We start from the raw sequence: 13,835 nt of genomic DNA on the forward strand, positions 1-13,835 counted from the left end.
ATACATTTTATGAACAATTTGTGATTGAACAAGTAATAAATCTATGATGCCATCTTAGAAGTTGCCTTTTATTGACCTAGTAGGTTGGTGAACTATTGATATTCTGATAAGTAATAGATTGGGACATTAGTATTTTGAGAGACTGGTTTGTTTCTTGTTGAGGACCAATGAAAAACGGACACAATGCCCCTTTTTGTTTTCAGGGGCGGACACGGGAGCCCGGTAACTTTTGAAAGGCACTGAAATAAAATGTGAATTTTTATGTAAATGTACAATATTTGCGGATAGTTTATTTTTTTATTTCAAAACGCAAATTATTCTCGCCCACATTTCAGATGGTCCAACAAACCTCTGGTTCTGATGTCGGAACAAGTTCATTCATTTGCAGGAGTTGGTTGTAACCAATTACACAAATAGGGGTAACAACTGTTAGATTGAGCGTGGAATAAAACAAAGCAACTGAGGATATGCGATCTAAACATGTTATTTTATTGCAGTGTAGTTGGACACAATACGTTATGTGAAAGGTGTGTGTCTAATAATACGTACCAAGACTGAAAATGCAATTACCACCCCTTGTCTTTGAAATGGTAGTGTCCAAGGCTTGGATCCCGGAAGCAATTCCGGCTCTTTGGTGACGCTGCATTAGAAGAAAAGAAATGGCCCAACCTCGTAAGTATTTTAGGGTTTTGTTTGCCCTATAAATACCACATAAGTACACTTCGTATTAATGGTTATTATAATTTAGTAATATAATCTAGCGGTGATTTTATATAAGCAGAGTTTTCGTAGTCTATAAATAACGCGTGCAGGTATGTAATGAATTTGCAGTGACAGTGGAAGCGAACGTTAATAAGCTAGCTAACACGGCTGTCGTAGCTAGCAAGCGAGATCTTGCTAGACATGTATTTTACAGGTACATCATCATGAAGATCATTGGATTGAATACGAACTAGCGTTGTCTGTAGTATGTCTAGTGAGTTTGAAATTTCTCGCTCACGTTAACTGAAATTAGTTAGGTAAGTTAGCTAGATAACTAAGCTGGTTCCTCTAGTTAAGGAATGGGATGTTATGCATGGGTTTCTGTGTAATGGCTGCATGATTGAGTCTACAAACTACTTCACTTTGACTTCACACGTTTAAAACGGTTGCAATATTTCCTGTAACCATCATGTCTGTGCCCACAGGTTTGTTCTGCTTGGTCCTCCTCACCGTGGCTCTCGGAGCCCAGGCTCTGACCCCATCCCATCACCTTTCCCTGTCAGACGTTGCGAGACTTCAAGCTCTCCTGAGCCAACCCTTCACAGACCTGGCATCAGCATACTACTCGATTGTTGGTCTAAGCAAGCTTGGAGGCTCAGTTGCTGATGAAAATGTAAGAAAACAGGCTACTATTTATCAAAGTAAAGGGGCTTGGCTGGAGGACCCAAAACATGTAGCCTATGACATGTTTGCACTAGTGTTAAGTTTGCACCTTTGCTATTCACGTCCACAATGTTTTCCACTCCAGAAAAAATCCAAGGTAGACACTAGTACAGTTTGTTGCCTCATCAAATCCTTGTTTGTCCTTTTGCAGGATGCCTGTCATTTCCTGAAGGCCCAACTGGACCCCATGAGTGTCGACTCCCTCTTCTTTGCTGCTGAGGCCAGTCAGGCCATCTCAGACTGTGAGGTAGGTACTTGTATATGGTGCTTGATTCTATTTGACCAAAACATGTCATTTGCTCCTCCAGCAAGATGAACCGGCGAACAGCATTTGTGTTTGTGCTTTTGGATGCTCTGCCAGTGAATTCTTCACTAATAGCTTGGTTCTGTTGACTTCTTTATTCATCCTCTTTTAGATCCCGGTGTCCAATGAGACCCGTGACATCCTTCTGGCAGCAGTCAGCGAGGACTCCACAGTCACGCAGATCTTCAGAGCTGTTAGCGCCCTCAGTTCCCTAGGGCTTCCTCTGGCTTCACAGGAAGTCGTCGGTGCCCTGGTCGCCCGTATTGCTAAAGAGGACAACGTCTTGGCGTGAGTAATACCTGCTAGCCTGGCAGGTGGATCAGACTTGCTGCTGGATCATTTATTTGATCTTCTGTGAGATCTGCCTTGTTTAACTGCTAGAAATAAGCTTCTGAACTTAATTGTTACTTTGAATCGTTCTTGTCTTTCTGTACAGGATCACCACAGCACTCCAGACTGCCACCCGTCTCTCCCAGCAGGCTGACTTTGGAGGAATCCTGGAGGAGATTGAGGTGAGTTTCACAAGTCCACCAGGTGGTGCTGTGCTGCAGGTTTAGTCGGGTAAATTACTTTAGAAAGTTACTAATTACTCCCATGCAAACTGTTTTCTTAAGCAGAGGTGTTGTATTTGAACCTTTCTCTCCCTCTTAAGGATCTTGCAGCACGATTGGATGACTTGGGTGGAGTGTACCTCCAGTTCGAAGAGGGACTTGAGGCAACTGCCCTGTTTGTGACAGCAGCCTACACACTCTCAGACCATGTGGATACAGAGCCTCCTCTCAAAGAGGTAAACTTCTCTCACAATTTATGTGGGTGGTAGATTGATGCAGGGGAGTTGAAGGAAAGCAGGCTGCATGAGTAGGGCCAGGGATTTTTCCTGAACATGTGTCATGTATTAGACCTCTGTATAATACTTGATAATAGAAATCTAGAATAACGACACCAACCTACCTATTTTAAAATAACTGCATGTGGAACTAATGTGAGCTGTTTTCCCTCACAGGACCAGGTGATCCAGCTGGTGAACTCTGTGTTCAGTAAGAAGTCCTGGCAATCCCTGTCTGAGGCATTCAGCGTAGCCTGTGCTGCTGCCGCCCTATCCAACAACCGCTTCCAGGTGCCAGTCATCGTCAGCGCCCAGGGGCCTGCCACCGTCTCCCACAACAAGCCAATCCTGCAGGTACACTCTACTATGACCGGTGTTTCTAAATCAGTGACTGACTACACTTCATTTTTTTTAATGTCCATTATTTGGTCGTCATCAATTTGAGACACATTTGAAGGTTTTCGCATGGTCCCCGGGTGCATGTTTTCTTGTTTTTGCACTGGACAGCTGATTTCAAATAACCAACTCGTCATCAAGCTTTGAATGTGCAGTGCTTGGGCAAAAAAACTCCCAGGGGATGGGGGCCAAATTTGGGAAACCTTGCTCTAGTCAACCACTGAGCAATGGTCTTCTTTCTCACATGATGCTTTTCTTTTCACTGACATCTTTCTGCCTCCTTGTCTTTACCACAGCTTCTGGTGACTGATGTCCTCTCCAATCCTCTTGCCTCAGCCAGTGTGGTGGTGGAATCTGCTCAAGCTGTGCTCTCTAAGAACGTCATACTCACCCAGGCACCTTTCTCCCTCAGGGAGTAAGTTTGTTAGACAGAAAGATTAGAATTTGTCTGGGCACTAATGTTGCTAGTTGTGTTGCTTTTTAATATGGATTATTTGTGTATGTCTGCGTTGCAGTGTTTGTAGTGTATAATAATTATTTCTACCTGTTTTGACAGTGGCATTTTTGAACTGAACTTCATGACTAGCCAGCCAGCCAGTGGATATTACCAGTTCTCTGTGGCTATCACCGGGGACACCCGATTGGTTGCCAGTCAGGTTGAGGTGAGCTGGCCATCTTTTCAAGAGAAAATGTATTGGGGATAATTTTGTACCCGCTTACAAGCAAGTTAAACAATCTAATATATTATTTGAAAATTTATGCCAGTTTACATTTTTCCAAAATGGGGCCATGGTTCATTCATCACCAAGTATAAAAGGTACAGTGCATTCGGAAACTATTCAGACCCATTGACTTTTTTGACATTTTGTGACATTACACCCTTGTTTAAAAAAAAATGTCCCATCAATCTACACACACTACCCCATAATGACAAAGCGAAAACAGCTTTTTAGAAATGTTGGTAAATCTATTACAAAGGAAAAAACCGGATACCTTATTTACATAAGTATTCAGACACTTTGCTGTGAGACTCGAAATGTCGCTCAGGTGCATCCTGTTTCCATTGATCATCTATGAGATGTTTCTACCACTTGATTGGAGTCCACCTGTGGTAAATGCAATAGAATGTACTTGATTTAGAACGGCACACACCTGTCTATATAAGGTCTGACAGTTGACAGTGCATGTCAGAGCAAAAACCAAGCCAGGAGGTCGAAGGAATTGTCAGTAGAGCTCCGAGACAGGACTGTGTTGAGGCACAGATCTGGGGAAGGGTACGAAAACATTTCTGTAGCATTGAAGGTTTCCAAGAACACTGGCCTCCATTCTTAAATGGAAGAAGTTTGGAACCACCAAGACTGTTCCTAGAGCTGGCCGCCCGGCCAAACTAAGCAATCGGTGGAGAAGGGTCTTGGTCAGGGAGATGACCAAGAATCTGATGGTCAGTCGGACAGAGCTTCAGAGTTCTTCTGTGGAGATGGGAGAACCTACCAGAAAGACAACCATCTCTGCAGCATTCCACCAATTAGGCCTTTATGGATGAGTGGCTAAACTGAAGCCATTCCTCAGTAAAAGGCACATTAAAGACAACCCACTTGAAGTTGTCCTTTAGGAAAACTAGAAACAAGATTCTCTGGTCTATTGAAACCAATATTAAACTCTGTGGCCTGAAAGCCAAGCCTCACATCTGGAGGGAACCTGGCACCATCCCTACAGTGCAGCATGGTGGCAGCATAATGATTTTGGGATGTTTTTCAGCATCAGGGACTGGGAGACTAGTCAGGATTGAGGGAAAGCTGAACAGAGCAAAGTACAGAGATCCATGATGAAAACCTGCTCCAGAGCGATCAGGACCTCAGACTGGGGCGAAGGTTCACCTTCCAACAGGACAACAACCCTAAGCACACAGTGAAGACGACGCAGGAGTGGCTTCGGGACAAGTCTCTGAATGTCCTTGAGTGGCCCAGCCAGAGCCTGCGCTTCAACAAAATACTGAGTAAAGGGTCAAAGTACTTGCGTAAATGTAATTTTTCAGTGTTTTTATTTTTAAAAAATGTGCTAACATTTCTAAACCTGTTTGCTTTGTCATTATGAGGTATTGTGTGTAGATTGGTGAAGGGGGGACAATTGAATCCATTTTAGATTAAGGCTTGATTTGGATAAAGTCAAGTGGTCTGAATTCTTTCCGAATGCGCTGTATATAGTTTTGGATTTGTAATTGTGAGAAGTTACAGTTCTTGTAAGTTAAGTCAGTTGCCTTTCGCTTTTGCCAAAAGGTTAGCAGTTCAATGTGCTCGAAATGGAGGACTATTACTTAGTAGCCGCTTTCATTAGCTTACAAACCTTTATGTTACTTAACCATGTGTCAAAGCAATTAACCTCTAGCATTTACTTTTACTCTCTGACACTCATTCACCATAAATGTGACACTAATCACCCTGAAATTTGCATGTGAATTTCACCATATGAATTTCTCATTTTCCTCAATCTCTCTCTCTCCTTCTCCCCACATGCCTTCAGCTAAAAGTGAAGGTGTCCACTGAGGTGGCCATCACTAATATGGACCTGTCCGTAGTGGATAAGGACCAGAGCATCGGCACCAAGACATCCAGGTTAGGGAGCCCAATCTCGTATATGAAGCCCTTTTTAATACTGCCTTTGTCAGACCCATAACTAAGACCGAGTTATTTCCTGCAGGTTGTATGGTCAGGAAAAGCTCATGGCCCTACCCATTAGCCACACAAAAAAAAAATATATATATATTTATATATATATAAAATATAATTGTTTTCATTTCCAGGGTGGACTATCCCTTCAAGGCCAAGGGTTCTTTTACTGCAGACAGCCACCAGAACTTTGCCATGACATTCCAGTTAGTGGATGTCAACACTGGAGTAGAGCTCACTCCCCATCAGGTAGAGATTTGGCTGTTCCTGTGGGTCTACATTTTTATGTTCATACTCTCATTTTGTCAACATTGTGCTATTATATCTCTTGAGTATTGTTATTGTCTTTCTCTCCAGACCTTTGTGAGGTTGCACAATCATAAAACTGGCCAGGAGGTTGTGTTTGTGGCCGAGCCTGACAGTAAGAACCTTTACAAGTTTGAGCTGGACATAGCCGAGCGGAAGTCTGAGTTTGACTCAATGTCTGGAACATATGCCCTCCACCTCATTGTGGGAGATGCCACCTTGGAGAACCCCATTCTGTGGAACGTGGCTGACGTTGTCTTGAAGTTCCTTGATGAGGAGGCCCCAGCAGTCATCCAATCTAAGACCCTTTACATGCCTAAGCAAGATATCCAGGTAAACAACAAGTCTTGCATATAAACACATTGGTTTGTTTCTCTAGTCTTCTGGTTGCTAGTCATAGGTAGAAATGAGCTATATAGCTAAGCTCACTCTGGTGCAATATCCATGTTGTGCGTGGTCCCTGACAAATAAATAGATGGATAGCTGGGGTGTATTCACTAGGAACAAAACTGGGTGGGAACTACCTGAATTTGTCCAATAAGCTTGTTTTCCGTTTGCTACAGTTTTGGGTTAACGATTACGCCAATGTCCATGTTGTGCGTGGTCATTGAAACAAATAGGTGGACTTGACCTGATGTTTTTGTCGTGTGTAGCACCTGTTCCGGGAGCCAGAGAAGAAGCCACCCACAGTGGTGTCCAACGCCTTCACAGCCCTCGTCCTCTCACCCTTCCTGCTGCTGCTTATTCTGGTGATACTCTTTACTTCAAGTTTGGAATTGTATGAAGGTCCAAAGGTTTATTTTTTAGAACATTTTAATATCTGCCTCTTCACTGTGTTTTCTGTTTAGCAAGGCCCTTCAGAATAAAACCTTGATACTTCCTGAATGAGCCTTGGGTTTTTGGTTAACACTTGTTTTGATTTGAAATGACAATAGTGGTGCTGTATGTCATTTCTGACACCGTTGTGTGGCGACATTGTCCATACTGCGAAAGGCTTGCATCAGTGCATTGTAAATTAATTCGTTTCCAGACCTTTTTTTTTGTACTGCCGTGTTCCATGAACAATATTCTCTTGTTCTCGCCCCCCTCTCTGTTCAGTGGTTCAAACTCGGGGCCAACATCTCAAACTTCAGCCTCTCCCCAAGCGCTGTCCTCTTCCATGTGGGCCACGCATGTGAGTACGGAGTTCTGAGTCGTGGATTACAATGGAAACTACTGGCATTGTCACTCCACCGATATCTCTTTTTCCTAGTTTATCACCTTTTTACTGTTTATTGTGATGTTTCAGGCATGCTGGGACTGATGTATGTCTACTGGACTCACCTCAACATGTTCCAGACCCTCAAGTACCTGGCCATCATCGGCAGTCTCACCTTCCTGGCTGGAAACCGCATGTTGGCCCAGAAAGCAGTCAAGAGGTATGGCTTCTGTTAGCTTTCGCAAAAACACAGACTGACTGTCAGATTTCCTGCCTAGAGAGCTCTTGACCACAGGGAGAAAGTTTGACCTCTTCATATGAGAAGGACTCTGGGGCTTTGGGTCCTCTTGGTGCTTCTCTGAGATTGTGGCTGCCGGACGTTCACTCAAGGCCCTTGAGATCGTGTGTAAGGGCCTACTGTGACGCGCTGCCCCCTCAGTGTGTGTCCCCCAGGGGCCCTTTGCCCAGCCAGGCTAGCAGAAGAGTGGAGCCACCGCTGTAGAGCGTATGTCCACTGGGAGCATGAGAGAGCCTGGCCAGATTGAACTGTGTGGGTGTTTTTTTTTTTTCTCCCTCAAGCATTCCACATGTAGAGCTCTCCAAAGGCCATCGAGACACAGTGGTAATAAGTGTCACTGGCTGAAGGCTTCAAGCTCTAATTGCCTAGTACTGTGGAATTACTGCACCTTACTCCTGTCCTTTCTGACCCAGTCCTTTTAACCATATTCTAGTCTCATGCTCCTTTTGGTTGATGTGGAGTCAGTGGATTTAATTTCACAATTGATGAAACTTGACAAGCCTGACTTTCTTTAGCCACCGTCTCCTATAGTGCCCTCCTGTCTCCCTAACTCCTGTCTACTCCTTGCTACATCTCTCTCTTTCAGGATTGCCGCAGAGCAAAGTAGTAGGTTGGCAAAGTATAGGAGCCTGCGGTAAAGGCCTGTTTTCTAATAACAAAGGGCCAGTCTTCCAGGCTGAAGTAAGGGCATCTCTATGGACTGCATCCCAGTGCATCCCCATTGCCCTGTGTAATGCATGGCTGTGTGGTGCAGTGCTCACTCACCAACATCTTGCTCATCCCACCATAATCATCTTTGCTCACCTTTTCCATCCTGTCCATGTCACCAGTTATTAATCTTAATATTTGCCTGCCATTGTACATGGTTATTCTAAAGATGCAACGTGTGTGGCGCTTCCTCATTCCCGCATTATCCTATCATCCTCATTGTTCTTCCGTTCATATTCTGTTGCGGCGAAATCCTGTACACTTCATCCTTATGCTGGAAAGAAATGCGTGAAGTTTCTCACATCAGATGTGATTTTAATGTACCCAGGACTTCTCATGCAGGCTTTACATTTTAAGATCTCATTTCAGTTTTAAATTTGTGCCCAATAGAAATGAAGTGTAAAATAATATTGTCACTTTTATTGTAAAAAATGTTTCTAAACACTTCTACATTAATGTGGATGCTCCCATGATAACGGATACTGATGCGTGCACAAATATCATACCCCCAAAGACATTACATTAACATGGGAGATTAGCATTTCAGCCTCCAACGTTCTCTCCTCATTATTCACGAGTTTCATTCAGGATTATCCGTGTGAACATTGTACCATCCACAATGTAGATGTGGTGTTAGAAACATTCATCTTTATTTACAATTAAGTGAAACCAAAATGGCACTACATTTATTTACTATTCATTTCTATTGGGCACAAAATAATCTGAAACACAACCAAAACACATGGAAAATGCATCCAACAAGTTTTGTAGAGTTACAAGCTTGATGCAATCATTGCGTTCTAGGATATGGGACTAATTAATGAACTTTGCTTCTTTATTCAAGTGAAATTGTGGGGGGGGGGCACTATGTACAAAAAGTGCTGTAATTTCTAAATGTTTAACCTGATTTGTTATGGATTACAATACCATCAAATTAAAGCTGACAGTCTGTACTTTAACCTCCATAGTCATTGTATAATTTCAAATCCAAAGTGCTGGTGTACAGAGCCAAAACATGTCTCTGTCCCAATACTTTTGGAGCTCACTATAGATTTTTTTAAAAAATGTAAAGGTCTTTGTCTGATAATTAACATGTACAACAAACGGACTTATGTATCCATTTTCTTCTCTGGCAGAATTGCAAGTAAATGATGACCGAAGATTGGAGACTTAAGATGCTTAGCTTAGTTTTTGGTTTTCAAGGAGTCATTTTAAGGACACATCAACCATCAGACTGTCATCGAAGACATGTTATTCCATGAATCCAATAGAAAATTTGAAATGCAGTTTGACTTAATTTGAAAGTAAATGTTAACTCCACCGAGACCTTTGATTTGATCGGACAGATGTTTACTGACACAGATGCTCCAGCTGACGTCTGCAACGCTAACCATCCTTGCACTTCATTTTTGTTTGACCGTTTTGCAAATGCCCTTCTTATATTTGTTTTTATAATGGGCTTGGGGATATACTTTTGTGGTTTCATAATGAAATGTGGATGGATTTTTTTTTTTTTGTACATTCATGTTTCTCAGTGCCCATCTTACCACTGCTTTGTAAAAATTTGCATCAAGAATGTAGCCATCAATTTTACAAGGCCTTTTGATAGAAGTTGATTGAGGTGGCTTCACTGACATGGTCATCCATCGTAAGTGTAATTATTTGCTTGTCTCCTCACTGAATTACATGTGGAGGGTGTGAGCTATTCACTCATTATAATAAAGCCCCCCACCCCAGAATAAAATGGGCAGTCCTAGAAAATCTGGTGTTTTTGTAATTAAAGAAATGGTGATTAATTTTTAGTGTACTGCTGTTTCTTATTGGTGCAATACACACTAATTCTATCATACTCAAGTACTTGAAATAATAGTGCCTATACAATGCATTTGTTTCAGTTGGTAGAAGGAAGTAAAATTAATGCACTAGACTCATATCAAATCTCTGCTTTATTGTGAAAACTGGTTACATATCCTTTAGTACAATTGTTTGCCAGAGTGTATGAACTGAGGGACATTGATTTTCTTGACTCAAAGCTTTGATAGTAAAATAGCTTAATTTTTTTTATTTTTACATTTTCAGGTCATTAGGGTTGGAGATAAACACTTCTTGTCTTCACTTTGTCCTCGCTTACATTCACTACATAGAAGTCTGGAAGAGAACATTAAGTAGGAATGTCAGTTCAATCACAACTATGCATTTCCACGAGATACACTTCACAGATTACAATTTGGCAACGTGTATGCTCTGAAGGCTTACAGATAACTTGTCTGCAGTGAGATCATGATTTGAAAACCATGTACTGGGTGGGAACTGTACCTTGGCATCTTGAAATTGTTTTGCTGTCCTCTGTAACTCTGTTTTCTCTGAACAGATGTCAGGTCCTGTTTGTAGCTGCCCTCGTAAATGTCTGACTGGCATTTCACATTATAGCTCCGGCCTTCTTCTCTGGGTTTGAAAAAAAAGAATAGAATAAGTACAGTATGAACATTTTGTGCTTCTATACTTAATTATAAACTGGGTGGTTTGAGCCCTGATTGGCTGACAGCTGTTGTATACCGGACTGTATACCACAGGTATTTTTACTGCTCTAATTACGTTGGTAAGCAGTTTATAATCGCAATAAGGCACCTTGGGGTTTGTGATGTATGGCCAAAATACTGCAGCTAAGGACTGTGTCTAGGCACTCCGCGTTGTGTCGTGCAAAGAACAGCCTATAGCCTCGGTATATTGGCTTTATACCACACCTCTGGCCTTATTGCTTAACTATAGTATATCATTACTGACAGATTGCATAAACAGCCACTACTCACTGTAGACGTTTTCCCATGATGCTCTGTAGGAATTTCCTGGCTGAGATTTGACCTAGAACCTTCCTGTAGCTGTTGGTAAAGATAGCATCAGCATGTCTTCCTGATCTGAAAGATGGGAGGGAGCACATGATCATTTCATGGATAGATGTGTAGAATTTGAAAATGCAGTCATTGCCTTGATAGCTTTTGTTGTTATACAACAAAAAGGTATTTCAGATTTTGGGGTGGCACTGACCGCAGTTCGGCTTTTTGCGTCAAGGGAGTGCTGTTTTCTTCAAGCAGTTGCATGGGATGCTCTATAGAGGTCATCCGGATGGACGTGTCCCTCTGACCAAACCTGGGGGGAAAACACGTCACATAAATATGGTATGACGTGTCCACCCACTGTGCAAAACTGTTTGAATCAAAGTTGTTTCCACATTTCAACCCTCAATCTATGTGATGAAGTTGAATCAACTAATTGAATTTGCAAAAAGTCATCAAGGTAAGGAAGGGCATTAGGTGTTTTTTATTTTTTATACCCAACTTTGAACCTAAATCCAATTACACGGTGAAATGTTTTGTTGAATTCACATTAGTTGACAGCTCATCCAAATGTAAATCAAAACTAAACGTTGAACTGACGTCTGTGCCCAGTGGGTTTTAGTCACTTAGATTAAGTTCGGAATAACAATTTCATGAGTATAACATCGATAGACCTGGATCGTTATACCGAGACCGTTGCCGTTTCTAAAAATACATATTTGGGTGTTTATGGAGGCTTTTTCATGTTTTATCTCTGCAACTGCAGGACAAGCATGAGGAAGTGTATTACCGGTGCGGTAACTTTCGCAAAACCAAGTGAAATCGCAACAAAAATGTCTGGGCAGCTCTAAGATGTGTTTTTCCGGATATGCAGAACAATAGTCTCATACTTTGCCCCCGAATGCTGTGATTAATGTGCTGTGCAAATGTTACACATTTTAGTGACTAATCCAGACATCTTGACCCTTGTTAGCATAACAAAAAGACAGGGCACACTATGACAGGCACACTGACCCCTGATAGATTTAAAGCATCATGTTCAGAGACAGACTGCTGGCTGCAGTTATTCTCTATTTCTTTCTGCTCTCTCTTGGCAGTCCAGTCTTTGTCTGTTACTGACCACACCTCATGTTCATTCCATTGTTAGATCGTCCAGCAGTGGGATGAAGCATTACATCATTTTTTTCAGCAGCACAGGGTGAAAATTGAATTCTTGGAAAGGGAGCGAGCAGAGACTATTTGTGTATACCTGGCCCCTGGTCAAGGAGACTGGGGGCAGAGTAGGGGGGATAACTGCAGTTCAGGTGTGGATCATTCCACTCAACAAGCTCTGCGTCATTAGCCTGTTTAACAAGAGGGTTAGTAACATATTTTACTGAGGGGGTTTAGCTGCTGTTCCACAGAGATTGGTATTAGAACAGTTACACATAGGAGTGTTGTAAATGTCACTCAAAAGGCAATGCACACCACTACTGACATAGCTACTAGGGATTCGTGAAAAGCTAATTGATTCAAAATGTAATTTAATCATATGACAAGTGACAGAACTATTTTGGATGCTCTAGCAGTAATCTACTAGAATCATAAATCACTCTTTCGTATTCAAGTTCATTATGGTTAGTGAGCTTTGACAGTTGCAATCATAATATTTAATTATTTAAACTCAAGTAGTATCAGCATGCTTTTCTTAGATAGCAAACTTAAAATGTATTATCAGAAACATTTTCGAAATAATTATATTGGACAATTGGTCATACAACCCATGTTAGATATAATATTTGTCAAATTAGCATGTTGGTTTATATTTTTGACATTTTAATGCTATTAACATGACTTTAAATTTTTAAACAAAATTGCTGTCATGCAGATTGATTGGATTCTTACCTAATAGATGGGTAGAGTGGGGCAACTGATACAGACATCACTAGACAGCAGAAAATGAGCAGTACAGCTCGATCCATCATCATGACTAGTTCTGGAAAACAAGAAGAAATGGGTTAAAATTACATGAGAAAATACGCTGAAGCCAGTTGGCCCCTGATCTGATATCACTGCAGTAGACGTTGAGTTCTCTTGGAGAGGAAGCCTTGCTATATTGTTCTGATGATTACTTTTACAAAGATGAAGTATGGATTTTTCAGTGTAACTAAATTTAAGTAAATATTTGCTATAATGTGAAATGTCTTTATCCACTACATGGGTAACTTTACTCAGGTAATATATATTTTTGTTTGATGTTCCAGCCAATAAATAATTAAAGCACAAATGTGTAGTGATTGCATCTGATACCTAAACATCCATGTATGATTGATGTTAACAATAGAAATGTTATATTTATTTTTAAGAAGTAATTGACATATAGTTAAAAATGTTACAATATCAATGTATGTAAGCATATCATCAAATGGTCTTCTTGACACACATTATCACATCTGAAACATAAAGATAGTTACCTTAAAGTTACCTGGATTAAGTGTGAGTTTATTCTATTGGGTCCTTCTCCCGCAGTCCTTGATGTCAGTTCAGGTCATCATCTCAGAAGAAATGCTGGAACAGCTTTTTGTGGACATCACTCTCTGAATAAACCTTTTAAACCAAACCATCAAAGACACCAATGACATCACCTCTGATGTTAAATTCACTCTAACCTCTCTGCCTGTCTGTGTGTCCCACTCCCCCCCTCTATCGCTCTCTTTATCTCTCTCTCTCTTCCTTTCACCGTACTGGTTGAGGTATGCTTTAGATTTCTCTCCCTTCTCTTTCATTGGTCATATATCTAATCAAATCAAATCAAATGTATTTATATAGCCCTTTGTACATCAGCTGATATCTCAAAGTGCTGTACAGAAAGCCAGCCTAAAACCCCAAACAGCA

The 13,835-nt window shown here is 41.4% G+C and overlaps 2 protein-coding genes across 5 annotated transcripts; one reads left to right on the forward strand and one right to left on the reverse strand.

The window, feature by feature from the left end:
- Window positions 1-525: 525 nt before the first annotated feature.
- rpn2 (ribophorin II) lies at window positions 526-9,923 on the forward strand. 4 transcript variants are annotated; one of them, XM_035796441.2, is made up of 17 exons: window positions 526-672; window positions 1,188-1,375; window positions 1,577-1,672; window positions 1,842-2,017; window positions 2,166-2,241; window positions 2,382-2,516; window positions 2,733-2,909; window positions 3,248-3,366; window positions 3,508-3,613; window positions 5,472-5,563; window positions 5,752-5,866; window positions 5,975-6,256; window positions 6,577-6,672; window positions 7,022-7,097; window positions 7,212-7,341; window positions 8,006-8,100; window positions 9,264-9,923. In XM_035796441.2, the coding sequence occupies exons 1-16, from the start codon at window positions 660-662 to the stop codon at window positions 8,055-8,057; spliced, it is 1,929 nt and encodes a 642-aa protein (XP_035652334.1). In that variant the 5' UTR covers window positions 526-659; the 3' UTR covers window positions 8,058-8,100; window positions 9,264-9,923. The 4 variants fall into 4 exon arrangements, with proteins under 4 accessions (XP_035652334.1, XP_035652335.1, XP_035652337.1 ...); XM_035796444.2 differs by lacking the exon at window positions 526-672 and adding an exon at window positions 696-812; XM_035796443.2 differs by lacking the exon at window positions 526-672 and adding an exon at window positions 861-1,019.
- On the reverse strand, window positions 9,615-13,564 carry ghrh (growth hormone releasing hormone). Its single transcript, XM_035796445.2, has 6 exons — window positions 13,426-13,564; window positions 12,846-12,936; window positions 11,173-11,274; window positions 10,938-11,042; window positions 10,444-10,572; window positions 9,615-10,275 (listed from the first exon to the last, which is right to left on the reverse strand). The coding sequence occupies exons 2-6, from the start codon at window positions 12,926-12,928 to the stop codon at window positions 10,203-10,205; spliced, it is 492 nt and encodes a 163-aa protein (XP_035652338.1). The 5' UTR covers window positions 12,929-12,936; window positions 13,426-13,564; the 3' UTR covers window positions 9,615-10,202.
- Window positions 13,565-13,835: the final 271 nt, after the last annotated feature.

The sequence above is a fragment of the Oncorhynchus keta genome, chromosome 21 (genome assembly GCF_023373465.1).
Source record: "Oncorhynchus keta strain PuntledgeMale-10-30-2019 chromosome 21, Oket_V2, whole genome shotgun sequence".
NCBI classification, from domain to species: Eukaryota; Metazoa; Chordata; class Actinopteri; order Salmoniformes; family Salmonidae; genus Oncorhynchus; species Oncorhynchus keta.